Raw genomic sequence first — 15,645 nt, forward strand, 5'->3', positions numbered from 1 at the left:
TGTTTGAGGGAGACTTGTGTTGAGTGGGAGAAGAGGCTGTTCTCGTAGAAAGAGAAAGTTGTACAATCAGAGAGCAGTTAAATGTTTAAAGACAATATTCTTCAAAGAAATATTGGAATGTATCTGCATATCTCTGCTATAGCGTATACGATCAAAAAACTACTCAACAACAGGGGGGCAAGTCGAATCCAAACCTTAGACTTTATTTTACAAGTGAATCAAAGTGGTGGACACATTTCCACTGCTGGAAGACGGTTATGAAGACTGTTGCTTTAGTCTCCTGTGATCTCAGTCCTCAGACGTCTGGCCTCTGTAATTAAATCTCCAGCACCAACACACCTATCAGCTCCACGTAGGTCTGAGTTTGACCATCAAGAGTCAGCCCCCCCCAAAGAAATGCAAAATCTGTCTTTCTTTTGTCTTTAGCCCTCTTGACGTCTTCCAGATTTAGCCAGACAAAAGTCTGCATCTCGTCTATCTGACGTATCAAAAATGAAAGCTGTTCACTTTTGACTATTTAACCAAATTACGACTTCATTTAGATGACTGCATAGTCGTATGTTAAATGTCTTTAAAGTGTTATTTTGCTGGAGGGGAAGTGTTTCTCATGCAACCTGGATTGTTTCATGGCGTCATGCAGGATCCTTGTTGTCCTTCCAGAGGACCTGGGTTCATAGACGCTGCAAGGACATCAGTCTCAACTCCTACCTGAAGCTCAGATTGTACAGTCTTGAACCTTCACAGCACACTAAGGGTCACGAAGAGTTTTGTGATGTTGAGCTGGAGTCGGTCCTTACATGACACACCGTCAGACATCGATGTGTCTGGGCATGGTGGCAACCAGGAAGGGCGTCACACAACCGAGACCTGGACTGTGGTCAGATGAATCCATGTTCCTGCTCTTTTTAAGGAACAAATGAGTTCTATTTGTGATGACGAAGTACAAACTGATGTCAGAAGTCATTGTGGTTAGAAAGCGTCTAGATGAGTTCGGACCAGGTAAAGTCCGTGCAGATTAAAGGTGAAGTCAAAAGGATGTACCGTCTGGGTTATTTTTGGCATAATATGAAGTGTTGTGTTTCAGCTGAACAAGAACGAGTCCAACAAGCTCAACACGTTCGCGTGAAGCCGACTGGAGCAATAGCCATCAAAACGAAAGTCACATGGTTATAAAGGAAAATGAGTCTTCATTCGTATCATCCCCATCAAACTTCTGCCCGAGGCTGTAACCTTTTATATGTAAAATATTCTGTCACACCTCACCGGGACCTCACCCACTTGTTCTGTGTGTCTTTCTGGTCGACATCCATCTCTCTCCTGAGCTCGGAGGAGCTATATTACTATATATTAGCTATACTAGGTTTGTCCAAGACAGAGCATAAAAATGTGGTAGTGCTAGAATTGAGATTGTATTTCAGAGAGCACAGTTTAATACATTTATTTCTAGTGCACTTTTCATTAAAAACAAATCTCAAAGTGCTACAAGTTCAAATCAACCATGAATAAAATCAACAGGAAAAGGCTTTTTTAAAAAGGTGGGTTTTTAGGCCACGTTTCCATAGGCCAGTTTTCTCAACGGTGCAAAATCGTGACGAACGTGTTTGTCAAAGCGACAGCAGCTTCTTTTAAAAAGTAGGTTTATTAAAAGTGACCCGAAGTGCCGAAGTGATGTGAAGTCTTCTGCTGGTCTAGTGGATTTGTTCCACTAAAATTGCCTGCAAATGCAAAATGCCTCTTTGATATTTTGCATTGGGAAGTTTCCTTATGCAAAGCAAAGGGAAAGTTTGCAATGTAAAAGGGGAATAAGATAAGATAAGATAAGATTGTCCTTTATTTCTCCCTCAATGGGGAAATTCGCTTTGTACAGCAGCAGTACACTCAACCCACACATGCAGGGAAAGGGTAAAAAGGTAAAAAATATATAATCACAAAGTATAAACAGTATATACATTTGAATGAAAAATAAAAAGTAGTGCAGTACGAGAAAGAAAGAAAAACAGTGCAAAAAAAGCAGGTAGGATGTTTATGAGGTAGACAGATATTGCACATCTTGTTGTTATTGTCTGTTGCTACTGTGAGCAGGCCTGGTTGTGGAATAAAAGAACCGCATAATAAACCGAATAAACAAACCGAACATATTTGAAGGGTCTTTCAAGGCTATGAAGTTTAAAGAGCCTCTCTCATGTATTTTAATTTTTTATTTTAACATGGTGAAACATCATCAGAACCTAAAGTCAGAAACTGCTTGTATACTATCATATCTGATATGATCGTGGAACTTGGTGAAATTACTTTCAGTGGGCAGATAAGTGGAAATTGATTAAGACTTTATTTTACAGGTTTTAGTTTCAGTAAAAATAAGTAAAGTGTGAAACAACAAACTGGCCAACAAGATCACACTTGCATGTTTTTCAAGAACGTAGATACAGAGATGAGTTGTGAAGAAGCAACGTGACCTCAGAGATTTTCCTTGATGAGCTCAGACATGTCGCCACATTTTTATGGCTTGACAGTGTTGCATCAGTATCGTATGTTATCATATATTTATCTGTAGTTGTGTTAAAGCTTTTGTTACATCAGATTCCCATTTTCTTACAGATGAACCGAGCTACAGATGAACTACGCTACTGTGGGCCGGGTGCTACAGCTCAGATCAGCTAGAAAGAAACACACACACACACACACACACACACACACACACACACACACACACACACACACACACACACACACACACACACACACACACACACACATTATTTACATTATTCTAGGATGAATATTGTGAAGAAACAACGGCCACTACAGTGGTTTCCTTTGTTATAGAATAAATAACATTATTTGTGTATTTGATATAGTCTAATTTGTTCTTTCTTAAGAAGCTGCAGGATAACATGTCATAAAGTATGAATCATCTCAGACTGGTTTCTTGAACATGACGATGAGTTCATTGAACTCAAATGTCCTCCAATCACCAGATCTCAGTCCTATAGAGCACCTTTGGGAGGTGGTGGAACGGGAGATTTGCATCATGGACGTACAGCTGACAAATCTGCACCAAAATCATGTGAATATGGACCAAACTCTCTGAGGAATGTTTCAGAACCTTGTTGAATCCATGGCACAAAGGATTAAGGCAGTTCTGAAGGCAAAAGGGGGTCCAACCCGGTACTAGCAAGGTGTACCTAATAAAGTGGCCGGTGAATGTAGTTGCTACAGCAGCTAAAGACATTTCACCTCCCCGTGAAGACGGTGTTATACTGCCATCATCAAATTCCTCCTCACATTCTCCTCCACAGCCAGGAACGAGGCCAAGATTCAGCACGTCAATCATTCTGCTGAGAAGTTGTTGATTCTCACTCACTACTCTGCATTAATCTTTTTTATCTCTTTTTAATTCTGTTTTGTATCATGCTCAGCTTTACGGTTTTGTTTGTTTTCCTCCACCTAACTCATGTTGTAACTTGACCTTGTTCCCGTTGAACCGGTTGGCTGATTCAATCATGAGCTCAAACAGGTATACTCTTATAACACCAATGAAAATACAAGTTCCTACTTTTTTTATTTATTTTTTATTGACCTTTAATTCTTATTCATCTCTTTTCAATTCTGTTCTTTATATATTTAAAATTTGCATATCTGACTACCTTCTTCCCCTCGACTCTTGCACTTTTTCTTCTATATGATAGAGACTGGACAACCTCATTACAGTCAAGTGTTTTGTTCATGTTTCCAAAGATATTGTAGATTTTCAGACCTCAGTAGATGATTCATCTGAAAAGAACATGTTTACAGGAATCCACTTCATCGTCATCTTTGCTTTATCTGTTTTCCTCCACCTAACTCATGTTGTAACTTGTTCCTGTTGAACCAGTTGGCTGATTCAAAGATGAGCCTGCACCTTTTACTTTTTGTTCCTCCTTTAGTTTTGCATGTGTGCAAGTTATATTTGCATTAGTTACAATGCTCACAATGGAAAGAGGACTAATACCTCCAGTTTCACACGTCACAGTAAATCAGTTTGGTGGTGTCTCTGTATTTCTGGCTGGTTACTCGTAAAAATGCCCATAAACTGCTTCATAGTGCAGTTTGAGACATAGTAAAGTTTCAGATAGTAAAGTAGATTACTACTTATTTCATGTTAATCCTCCAATAAATCTGTCTAAACACATTTTTAATAAATGCTATATTAGAAGAATCTTTATACGTGGTACCTCTATGAGAGGTTTGTGTACGCTTGAGCGCTAATTTCTATGTGCTCTTTTATTAATTTCATTTCATTGCTGTTATTGATGCTTTTGACCCTCCACAGGTCCGGCCTTCATTTCTGTGTACTGGACAGCTGCATGGATCTCAGGGGTTTTGCAGAGTTGTGGACCTCCTGCGTGTTGATGCAAAATAAACACCACAAACTACTTCATTTCCTAGAAATACCTTCATCAAAAAATATTTTAGTCCAACTGAATTAATAGTTATGCTTTCTTTAAGTGCTCATTCATTAAGAAATTATATACAAGAATGTATGAATTTTGCTAACTTTTGATAATACAGATATGAAGTTTTCTATCAAAGTAAGATGTGTCATCTCAGTAGTTTTATTCATTAGTGCATAAAAGGTTTTTGAAGGGGATGAAAACGATAAATTCATTCTCAGTTTGTTAATGCATGTGTGTCACGTGAGAAAGATACATTTAAAGACCAAAAAGGGACTCCAGAGTTGATACCAGGGATGGAAATTGATTATTAGATTTCAATACCATTTTTGATTCTCCTTTACGATTTGGTTCTTTGTGCAGAAAAGACAGAGGTGATCATTTTTGGCCCTGAAAATGAAAGGGAAAAGATCAGCGCTCACCTTGGCTCCATGTCATCGACAGCTACAAATCAAGCCAGAAATCTGGGTGTAATTATTGACTCAGACCTGAACTTCAACAGCCATCTGGAGTTTATCACTAAATCTGACTATTACCACCTAAAAAACATTGCTAGAATTAAGGGGATTCTGTCTAAACAAGACATGGAAAAACGTATTCATGCATTCATTTTCAGTAGGTTGTATTATTGCAATGGCATCTTTACAGGCCTTAACAAGAAATCTATCAGGCAGCTGCAGCTGATCCAGAACGCTGTCACCGGAGTCCTTACAAACACCAGGAAACTGGACCACGTTACACCAGGAAACTGGACCATATTACACCAGAAAACTGGACCATATTACACCGGTCATGAAATCACTACACCGGCTTCCAGAGGAGTTTAAAATCTTCCTGCTGGTCTACAAAGACCTGAATGGTCTTGGACCAGAATCCATGCTGGATCTGTTAGTTCCTATGAAGCTCCCAGACCCCTGAGGTTCATCTGGATCTGGTTTGTTGTGGTTCCAGAACCAGAACCAAGCAAGGTGAGGCAGCGTTCAGTTATTCTGCTCCTCACCGGTGGAACAAACTTCCTGTAGACCTGAGGTCTGCTGCAACTGTAGATCCTTTAAATCAGGATAAAAACATTACTGTTTACTGAAACTACTCTTAAATTAAATACTTACCTGCTGTACTTTACTGCCCTTACTTTTTAACAACTTGTGCTTTTTATTATTTTACCTCTTTTCTTGTAATTTTATTTGTTATTTACTGTTTAATTGTGTCTTCCCGCTTTTAATGTTGATGCCCTGCCTTTATCGATTTCCTTTTTTTGCACTGTTTTTCGTTCTTTCTTGTACTGCACTACTTTTTATTTTTCATTCCAATGTATATACTGTTTATATTTTGTAATTATATATTTTTTTAATGTTTTTACCCTTTCCCTGCATGTGTGTGTTGAGTGTACTGCTGCTGCACAAAGTGAATTTCCCCATTGAGGGAGAAATAAAAGACAATCTTATCTCTTATCTTATCTTATCAATTCTCATTTGGAAAAAAGGACAACAAAAAGGTTGATTAACATCACCAATATAACATTTTAATAATAATACCATAAATATTCTTCTGTAGAAATTAACAAAATACAACATAAATTATTCTGTGGCAACATTTTTATAATAGAAATTAAAATTCTCCTTCTTAAAAACATATATGAACTGAGCACTCAAAAATAAAACTATACTCGCCAGTCACAAATACAATCGAGTCAAAACCAGTCAAACTGTGCATTTTGCAAATCTGACTGCTGGTTTTCGCACGTTGCTACGCAACTGCATTCCCATCCCTAGTTGTTACACTTCGTTAGCACATTGTGTGTGACAAAACATTTTAGTGTGTGTTTGATACTAATCTAATCGCTCAGCAGAATTCTTTTGAAGATGGAGATACGTCTCAACAGATCAGAGATAAAGCCGTAACTGTCATTGTTTACAGCCTGGTGTTTAGCTCTTCTTTCTTCCACCTCCCTGTACATCTGGTCTGTGTAGTGCTCCCCCCCGTTTATGGCCCCCATGTCATCGATCTTCTTGAACAGTTCCTCTACTTGGTTGTTGAATGCTTCATTCCGATCTTTCTGGTTGTTTTCAAAGACGTGGAATCTGTTCCCACATTTCTGGATGAGCCGTCGCAGCTCTGGATCACCTTCACGGAGATAATCTTGGATGGTTGAGTTGAGCTGACCGCCGCGGGTGAACAGCACCATCATGAACTTGTCTGCCTCTGGACCAAAGAGCTCCTGCAGGGCTTCCACGGAGTTTCTCTCCTCCTTTCTAAATACACCCACCTCAATGACCAGCAGGAAGACATGCGGACCAGGACAAGACACTTTGACACATCTCACGATTTCTGTTTTTATGTCGTCGTTAGTTCTATCAGTGTCCAGGATTCCCGGTGTGTCCACCACGGTGATGACTCTTCCATCCCGGATTATCTGTTCTCTTTGACAAGTGCTGGTGACCGAGTGGTTGGAGGGACGAGAGTCAAACCCTTCCCGTCCCAGAATGGTGTTTCCAACCGCACTCTTACCCACACCAGTTTTCCCAATCATCACGATTCTCGAGCGACCTGCAACACAGATCCAACTCCTGGTTAAAGCCAGTGACAGTACTGAGAGGCACAATATTAAACATTTAAACCCAAACCCATAACCAATAAATTTGATATAATCTGCATTATATCATGTAGTAGTGCGTGCACCCTGGAGAAGGAAGATCTAAGATACACAGATGATAAACTAATGATGATCAACCTATAAGAGCAAGTTTCAAAGAGCAGTTATGGTTTGTGGGAGTAAAACCACAATATAAAACATACAAAATAAGAAGCTTTTGTATAAAACTGGGGCATGTCAATCATCACATATGGTTAAAACAAACATCTGCAGTGATTGCACACAGTGAACCTGGTTGATTCGACTGTAGGAGCCCTGAATTCAGTTCATGAAGTGCTCTGTTAACTCCAGTCGCTCATGGCAAGCACTTGTTCATTCATTTATTGGGTCTGCTTTGTCTGCTTTAATTCAATCAGCAGACCAATATTGACTGATAATTAATAGTACATCCCTAGTGAATTTTGTGGCAAATAGATTATAGTTGAAACAAAGAACTTACTTGGTTTAAATGAAGCCATCGTTTGTTGAGGTTTGGTTGTTATACAAGTTAAAAATGCCTGTGCAGTTTCCAGTGATCCATTTTTACTCATAATCAGCTCCGGCCCCTCCTTCAAAAACCTGGGCGGCCGGTTGCACCATCAAAACTCGCAGACACGTCCCAGCAGATCGCAGATTCTCGTCACGGACGGACCTCTGTAAGTTTCCTCTCAGCATTTTCACTGACTCTATTTTTGATTTAGGTTTCGTTTCCTTGCTTTTACTTGCTGCTTCAGACGAAAACAGGCTGGAGCAGTTGAGAGGAGACCCCTGCTTCCTATTTATGTAAAAGAAAAATCATCTTACACCAACAAAAGGAACAGAGTTATTAAGGACAAATGACAAAGACATCGATTACCTGTCAGTCTGCTATTCTCACCTTTTTGCCACATATTCTTCCCTTTTGTCTTTTAATTTATAGACTTGATCACAACAGATCAAATTTTCCCGTAAGAGTCACGACTTGGTAAGTCCGCTTTCTTATTATTCACCAAGAACAAAAGTTAAGATTCCAGCTTTCAGACAAACCTTTGAGGCTGAAATGTTATAAATGAGATGTTGTCCAGAAAACGCGGTTGAGGGATTATTGGACCTGAAAACACATGGAAATTCTGTGACATTTGATGGTCAAGTAAAGCTTTTAAACTAATGTTGGATAGGCCGACAATAAGCATTAAACATGTCTGAAAGATGTTGAGGAGACGAAACCACCAACTGACGCTGGGAAACAATGAGACAAGGACTCTGATGTGTCCATACGGATGAAATGAGATTATCTTTTCATGAATCAGCTCTTTAAAAGCTCTTACTTTATTATTTATTTTATTTGTTTTAATTTGTTCTTGAGGAAACATTTTATTGGCTTTGAATAGTTAAGAAAAAAACAGGCGTGGCTTAAATGAGGTTAGTGCTCCACTGTCCCTTGATATGTTGTCAACATATTTTTTTTATGTGCACATAAACTTCTCAAAAATTTGAACCCTGTTTTTAAATGATTAACAATCCAAATGATGATGATTATCAAGTAGTATTGGTGGTACTGGTTCTGTATTTACTTGGCATCGGGTCGATACCAGACTGCTGGTTTATAGCTCAAAGGATGGGGAACTGTATTAGGATCCATAACGTTTGATCACGGAGGTCACGGACGTCAGCAGAGACTGACGCCGCCCCCAGTGGTCACAAGAGGAACTGCGCTTTTTAAATTTCCCTGTTGTGTTCTTTATTTTATCTGTTCCTTTTTTTCTTTTTTTTTCACAAATTATTTAACAGGACACTTTTAAACTGTCATCATGGAGAAAATAGAACAATATAAGATATTTACACCTATAATTGGAAAAATATTTCAAACCTAAATGTTGATGCTAAGTAACATTTGTTAAATATGATGAGCTGGTTAGAGCTGAATTCCTTCTACGCATCAATAGTCCTTACACAGTATGTTTTAATTATAGGTTTAGTAAAATAGTTTGATTTATCCATATGGATTACTGTAATATGAACTAAAGAACATTTACATTAGACTTTGTTTCATTGACACTGGTTCACTCGTTTAATGTTAAATTGTGTTTGCAGGTTTCTGTCTCGGTCTACGACTCCTGCTCAGTTCTTCATCCATCACATTTGATCAGAATTAGGCTTTTAATCCGTCAACTCTGAGGAGATTGAGCACACGTACCTCCACACTGGTCAGGACGTACATCACATCAAGGTGGGTGTCGTTGGTAAATCATAAAACTTTATATAAAACTGTAACAGCATTCGTGGTGCTATGATGTCACTTTCTCTGGAAGTTCAGATCGCGTCACTCAGGAGGCTCGTTGACGTGTAATATTTGTGGCTGTTTAGCCGGTGAAAAGAACTCCGGGACCCTTCATTATTTATTGATTTTAACGAGGTTTTGATGCATAAAACCGTTAATCTGGTTCTGCTCCTCCGTTAAAAGGTTCACGAGGCTACAAGGATCTACAATGGTACCAGGTCAGTCCACACTCACCCACACAACCATAACCGTGTGTGTGTGTGTGTGTGTGTGTGTGTGTGTGTGTGTGTGTGTGTGTGTGTGTGTGTGTGTGTGTGTGTGTGTGTGTGTGTGTGTGTGTGTGTGTGTGTGTGTGTGAGAGAGAGAGAGAGTGGGTTAAAAGAAAAAGTAAATAAATTATCAACAACACTTTTGTTCAAGGGGGGGTGAGAAATTTGAGAATGAAATTTTAATATTAAATAAAAGAAGCTGAGATTTTGGATTTCGTCATTAAAATAAGTCTAATATGATAAGAATAAAGTCTAAAATTTTAAGGAAAAAGTTGCAATATTCTGAGCACCGAAAATAGGAATTAAAAGCCAAAATAATTATAAATGTATTAGACACTGGTATAAGTTTTGGAAAAATTTATTTTTTTTAAATATATGTTTTTTTACGGTTTTACAATATTTAATCAATAATTAATTTAAAATAAAAAAGATGCAGCTTTAAAAAGTTTTTATAACTTTACAAAAGCGCTCTAAAGTTGTTAGACAAAAGTCATAATTTCACAAGAATTGACTTTGCAACAAAGATTTGACATAATGAGATGAAAGACAATTTGTCAAGAATTGAATCACAACTTTTTTTAATTAAAAGTTTCCAAGATCAATCCCCTAATTTTACTAGATTAAAGTTGTAATAACATGAGGCTGAAGCAACAATTTAGTGGCAAAGAGTGTAAGTAATATGGGATTAACATCCATTTTAACCAGACATTGTGAATAATCTTGTCAGATTAAGCTCTGAATGACGTCACTGCATGTTATGAGAATGTAAGAATTCATTCATACCATTAGGGGGGACTTTTTTTTTTTTTTAAATCATGACTTTACTGCTATAAAATAAAGTTTACTCTCGTCATTTCTGATTTTCTCTTAATTTAAAGTGACCAGAAGCAGTTTTGTTTGAACTGTATGTAAATGGCGTCATGTTGGTACTCTGGGGTGCGTTTATCTGCAGAGGAAAAGAAGAGTTCCTCTAACCAACGAGTTTGTTTGACGTCCCGCAGGCGTCAACATCGTCCTCCTGGGGATGACCGGCACCGGAAAGAGCGCCAGTGCAAATGCCATTCTGGGAAGGGACCGGTTCCCGTCCAGGGCCAGCTCGATGCCGGTCACCACGGAGGTGCAGAGGGCAGAAACGGAGGTGAAGGGCATCTGCATGCAGGTCATCGACACTCCAGACATGTTCGACGAGGACATGCAACCATCACTTAGGGCCAAACTGGTGGAGGACTGCAAACGGGTTTGCGGGTCGGGGTCGTGCGTGTACTTGCTCGTGATGCACGTCAGCAGATTCACGGACGGCGAGAGAGACATTCTGACAAAGATGGAGAGGGCTTTTGGCCGCCACGTGAGCGAGCGGACCGTCGTCCTGTTCACCCGCGGAGAAGACCTGCGCCGCGCGGGCTTGAGCTTGGACGACTTCCTGCGCTCCAGCCATCCCGGTCTGCAGAAAATAGTCCAAAAGTGTGGCAACAGATGTGTCCTGTTTGAGAAGAGCAGGTCAAACCAAAGTCAAGTGGAAGAGCTGCTGGAGACGGTGAGCGGGATGATGAAGAGGGAGAGGGTCAGCACTAATTCAGAGGAAGGGAAGATGGGATGGTGGCCCGGCCTTATTACGCGTCTGATAGATTTAATCGGAGGGGAACCTTGGCCTGCTGACGCAGGGAACTTTACCCCAAGGTCCTCCCAGATGGAAAAGCCCTGCGGTTTGGCTTTGTGAATCATGGCCACGGTAACCATGAAAAATTATTATTTTTATTATAACACAAGCTGTGACAATCCACCTTTCAATAATCATGACTACCTCATACTGCTGCACCTTTCACTTAAAAAAATAATAATTGTATATATGCTAATAAAAGCTGTCATTTGTCTATTGCCTATTTACTGTACAGTGAGCGAAAATAACCAAGTCAAATTCCATGTCTTGTCTGACCTGACTTGGCCAAATAAACATGATTCTGATTCTGATTCTGATTCTGATTCTGATATTTTGGATTTTGTCTGAAGAAATTGGAAAAGTCATTGCAGGTCATAGTGGAATGAGGTTCAGCTGCCGCTGACACAGGAGGATTTGTTACCTGTCAACTGTTTTATCATTATGACTGTTTTAGTGATGCTTTCAAAGAAGTAGAACTTCCTATGAGTGAAGTTTGTCTTTATAGATGTCATAATGAACCTGGAAGTTTGTTTTTCTCCACCTGTGCTCAGCTTTCCAACTCTCTTTTCCCATTTTTTACGTGTGTGGAGTTTCACAGTGGAGACTTCTTCCTTCCAGAGATAATATTCACCTCAATGGGAGCAATAACATTTAACATTTTAGCATCGAAGCTACTGACGAGCTCATTGACCGAACCCCCGGACAGGGCAGGTGTGAGAGAGAAGACCTGGTTAAAGGTCTCACTGCTGTGTTCAGTTATACACCGTTTACAGATCACTGCTGTTGAAACACAGGAGTGCTGAATCCAGATGCTGAATTTGATGAAGAGTACGATGACAATAGGGCTTGGTCGTCTTGACGTCATCACTTGGCGGAGCCGCCATATTGGAAGCTACCTTAGCTGCTCTTTGGACCACTGCACTGTGTACAGACGTGCTCCCTCTTCGTTGTGTTTTACTTGTAATCGTTACTTTCTGTTATTCTGTAACCATGGTAACCCGTTGCTGTGTTGTAGCTGCAGCAGCTCCACACATAACAGACGTGGGGAAAAGATCACTAATGGTTTAACTTTTCACCGCCTTCTTGCTCGGAGGCAGAATCACGGAGGCCAAGTATCTGAGATAAAGAGTCGTCGGCTCGCTTGGATCGCGGCTGTAAGACGACCAAACATAACCTTCCACAATAAACCCCAAACAAACACTCACACAGACCAGGGTCGGATCATTCACACGGGTTTTATTCCCACTTCTCCAGCTAAATGCAGTTGCTTGCCAGTTCTCTGCAGTGCGATTAACCCCAATCTTCAGATAAAACTAGTTTGTTGAGGAAAAAATATTAACTCTATTTGTAGCTGCAGAGAAAAAAAATCCCACGAGGAAAACAAAAATATTGCTCACGCCTCAGAGCCTTTTCCGCATAATATAGCCGTCAAAAAAATAAATAAAAAAGTAAGAGTAATACAAAACATGTACTGTATGTTGTACTATTATACTAATTTATTGAAACACATGGCGAGTCGGTTGTGCAGAACTGCGGCAGTAAGTTCTCGTCGGATCTCCACTCTTTAGAAGGGATTTCATATGGATCCAAACCTTTAATAATTTTCTCCATATACCGGTCCCTGGCTTCCTTGTTTAAGGTATCCCGGTAAATTCCAGTTGCTTTCCGGCATTTTAACTTTTTATTTTTGCGCTCCGTCTGTTCACTTGGTGCTACTACACTGCTATTTGTTTACACTCCCGTCCCAGAATGCAACTTGGCGACCAAGCCCTTTTACTTCCCAGCATTCCAAGTGACTTATCAAAAAAATGTTTAAACATATCAGACTGTTTCTAAAGAAAGCCGCCTCCCACAGCGTCTGGGAAAGACAAGTTTGTCTTCCTTCCTCTGGATTAAAAAATATGTTTATTTCTGCTCTAAAGTCAGACCTTTCAACGGGGAGATCAGAGCCTCTAGCGGCCAGTCGAGGAACTGCAGCCAGTCTCAGTTCAGCATGAGCGTCAAAGCAGAAGTGAGATGGTCGGCGCCTGGTGTAGATTTGACACGCCGGAGTATCCCATAATGCATTTCGAGCCAAGAAGGGAAAGTAATAGAAGAGGAGAAAGGAGCAAAAATAAAGTTATAACTTTTTTTTTTAAGATGTTTTCATGCGAGAATTTAGTTATTACTTCATATTTGTGGTAAAGTGTTTTAGAGGTTTTTTCTTTTCCTCTCTGCTCTCTGCCCAGCTTATAACGCGGCTGGCATACAAAAGCCTGAAATCCATTAAAAACATGTTGTATGGTTATAAAGAGGTGACCCGTCCTCAGCTGTTGAATGTTTCAGTTGTTTTTATTTCCTCTTTATTTCTGTCGTCCAGCCCAGACACGTTGACGACAGAAAGCTTCCTATTGAGCCCCAAGTATCTGAGGACAGATCCTGCTCTAGAGGCCGAGGCCCCCGTCTCTCCTCCCTTCAGACTGATCCACAGATGTTTGTGTGACGTCCGATGGTTGACATGTACAAACTACGACGACTGTACAAACTTTCCTGTATTAACAACTCATTTTCTACCCTTTCTGTACACATACAAAGTTAAAATGACGGTTTTTCTGTAGGGACCCGACCCACACCATCACCTCCGTGGAATCACCCAGACCGTTTCCTTTCCTGTCATTTCGTTTCCCCAGTAAAGTTAACACTCTTTACTGTCATATATGTAGTATATATGTATGCTGCTGCACCTTTGGGCAGAGCTGCGTTGCCAGGGTTACGTCACTGCCGTGCAGTAAACAGATCCAACGGGTGACGTAACGGTTATAAAGGATTACTACCGGCTGCCTGTTGTTTTTACACCTGCCTATCGAAGTTCTGAGTAAACTATCGGATCGTACAACTTGTGTGGAGTTATTGAAAACCATTACATTTACTAGCTAGTGATGGACTGACAGGAGTTTTAACTCCTTTAGATGTAGACTTGAAAACTGGTGTGCAGCTGAGAATGGGGCACATGCACTTCCTGTTTAGTTCTGTTTTGCGTATACGTTGGGAACCGCACACACGTGCACGTAGATGCCACGTCCGGGGATGTCTCGCTGATTTTATGACTGTAGCCTGTGTTGTCGAGGCAGAGGCCTCTGTTTATGGGGCTCCTGCTTATCGCCGTGAGCTGAACAGTGTCCCTCTACTTTCCATATTTGATCTCAGTGTTGTAGTTCATGTGTTTTAAAAAAAATTATGTTCAATGTGCAATCCATCTATTGTTCTTAATACCCACGTAATCCAATTCAGGGTTACTGGGAGTCTGCTGCAGCCGATCCCAGCACACTACGGACCAAAGGCTTAATGTACAAACTTTTATTCAGTTCAATTCAACCCAGCAGCTGATGTTGCAGCAACTTTCATTATCCAAGTGTCTTCAGTCATTACAGATGAAGATAACTGTGGTCAGGGGCTCTCCTACTGCGGTCTGTGATGCACCAGATCTGAAGGAACCCCTGGAGATGCTGTTGTTGAATTTCTGTGTTATGAAGAGGAAGCTCAGCGTTTTTAATTACTTTTATCATCATAAAAATTGATGTAAGCATCCTTCTTTGTACAATCATATCAAGGCTCCAGAACAGTCCCCAGAACAGAGCCAGAGTTCTTTATCGATTTATAGGCCTGATGCTTCCTCAACAAATATAGTCTGTTGTTTTGATTTGTGCTGTAATTGAGGGGCTCTGAGTCCAAAATGTTTCATAACTTGAAATTATGTTCATTGTTACCTGTATATGACCATAAAGCTTGAGTAGTTTTTTTTTTTTTTTTATTGAAAAACGAAATGTAAACAGCACAATCCAACCGCCAGTGGGAGACACACACTCAGCGGCGGAAAATCAGGACACAATGAACTATAGAAACACATTAAAAAGAGCCCACAAACTTAAAGCCTTGATGGCCTCTGCATTGGTGGAGAGTCTAATGGTTTAATATATTGTTTGACCTCATTTTCAAGAATACAAAAAAGAGTCTTTTGATTAATATAACGGGATTTGTGAATAAACCATTTTGCCAATAACATAATAAGATTAATGATTTAAAATTGTTTAGTTTTTTTAACAGATGGATAGTCAATGAAGCCAAACAATACATGTTCAAAGCAAAGGGAGAAATGTGGTTCAACACAAACACAAATCAAATTACAGATATTGTTCCATAATTTTGTAGTGAAAGAGCAACTCCAAAATAAATGAAAATCTTCAGGGGATCCTTCACAGAAACAACAGACAGTGTCTATGTCTTTTTTGAAAACTTTACATGGGTAGACTCTGTGAATTATTTTAAAAGATACGTCCTTCATTTTATTAGTAATTAGGTATTTTGCAGGTAAAACTTGAGTAGTCTCTGATTTAAACACAAACCTGCAGATATCT

General features: G+C 39.8%; 2 protein-coding genes across 2 annotated transcripts; one reads left to right on the plus strand and one right to left on the minus strand.

The window, feature by feature from the left end:
• Positions 1-5,974: 5,974 nt before the first annotated feature.
• On the minus strand, positions 5,975-7,631 carry LOC133423142 (GTPase IMAP family member 7-like). Its single transcript, XM_061713285.1, has 2 exons — positions 7,526-7,631; positions 5,975-6,980 (listed from the first exon to the last, which is right to left on the minus strand). The coding sequence occupies exons 1-2, from the start codon at positions 7,614-7,616 to the stop codon at positions 6,268-6,270; spliced, it is 804 nt and encodes a 267-aa protein (XP_061569269.1). The 5' UTR covers positions 7,617-7,631; the 3' UTR covers positions 5,975-6,267.
• Positions 7,632-7,674: 43 nt separating this feature from the next.
• Positions 7,675-11,562, plus strand: LOC133423143 (GTPase IMAP family member 7-like). The gene is made up of 5 exons (XM_061713286.1): positions 7,675-7,721; positions 7,985-8,029; positions 9,139-9,274; positions 9,509-9,543; positions 10,596-11,562. The coding sequence occupies exons 4-5, from the start codon at positions 9,534-9,536 to the stop codon at positions 11,309-11,311; spliced, it is 726 nt and encodes a 241-aa protein (XP_061569270.1). The 5' UTR covers positions 7,675-7,721; positions 7,985-8,029; positions 9,139-9,274; positions 9,509-9,533; the 3' UTR covers positions 11,312-11,562.
• The last annotated feature ends 4,083 nt before the right edge of the window (positions 11,563-15,645 follow it).

Source organism: Cololabis saira, chromosome 22, assembly GCF_033807715.1.
Source record: "Cololabis saira isolate AMF1-May2022 chromosome 22, fColSai1.1, whole genome shotgun sequence".
In the NCBI taxonomy this organism is placed as follows: Eukaryota; Metazoa; Chordata; class Actinopteri; order Beloniformes; family Belonidae; genus Cololabis; species Cololabis saira.

Bases quoted from the DNA above. Each gene is read 5' to 3' on its own strand.
- LOC133423142 (XM_061713285.1), bottom strand. From the start codon at position 7,616: ATGAGTAAAAATGGATCACTGGAAACTGCACAGGCATTTTTAACTTGT. The intron at 6,981-7,525 runs GTAAGTTCTTTG...TCTGTGTTGCAG, and splicing joins GATGGCTTCATTTAAACCAA to GTCGCTCGAGAATCGTGATG.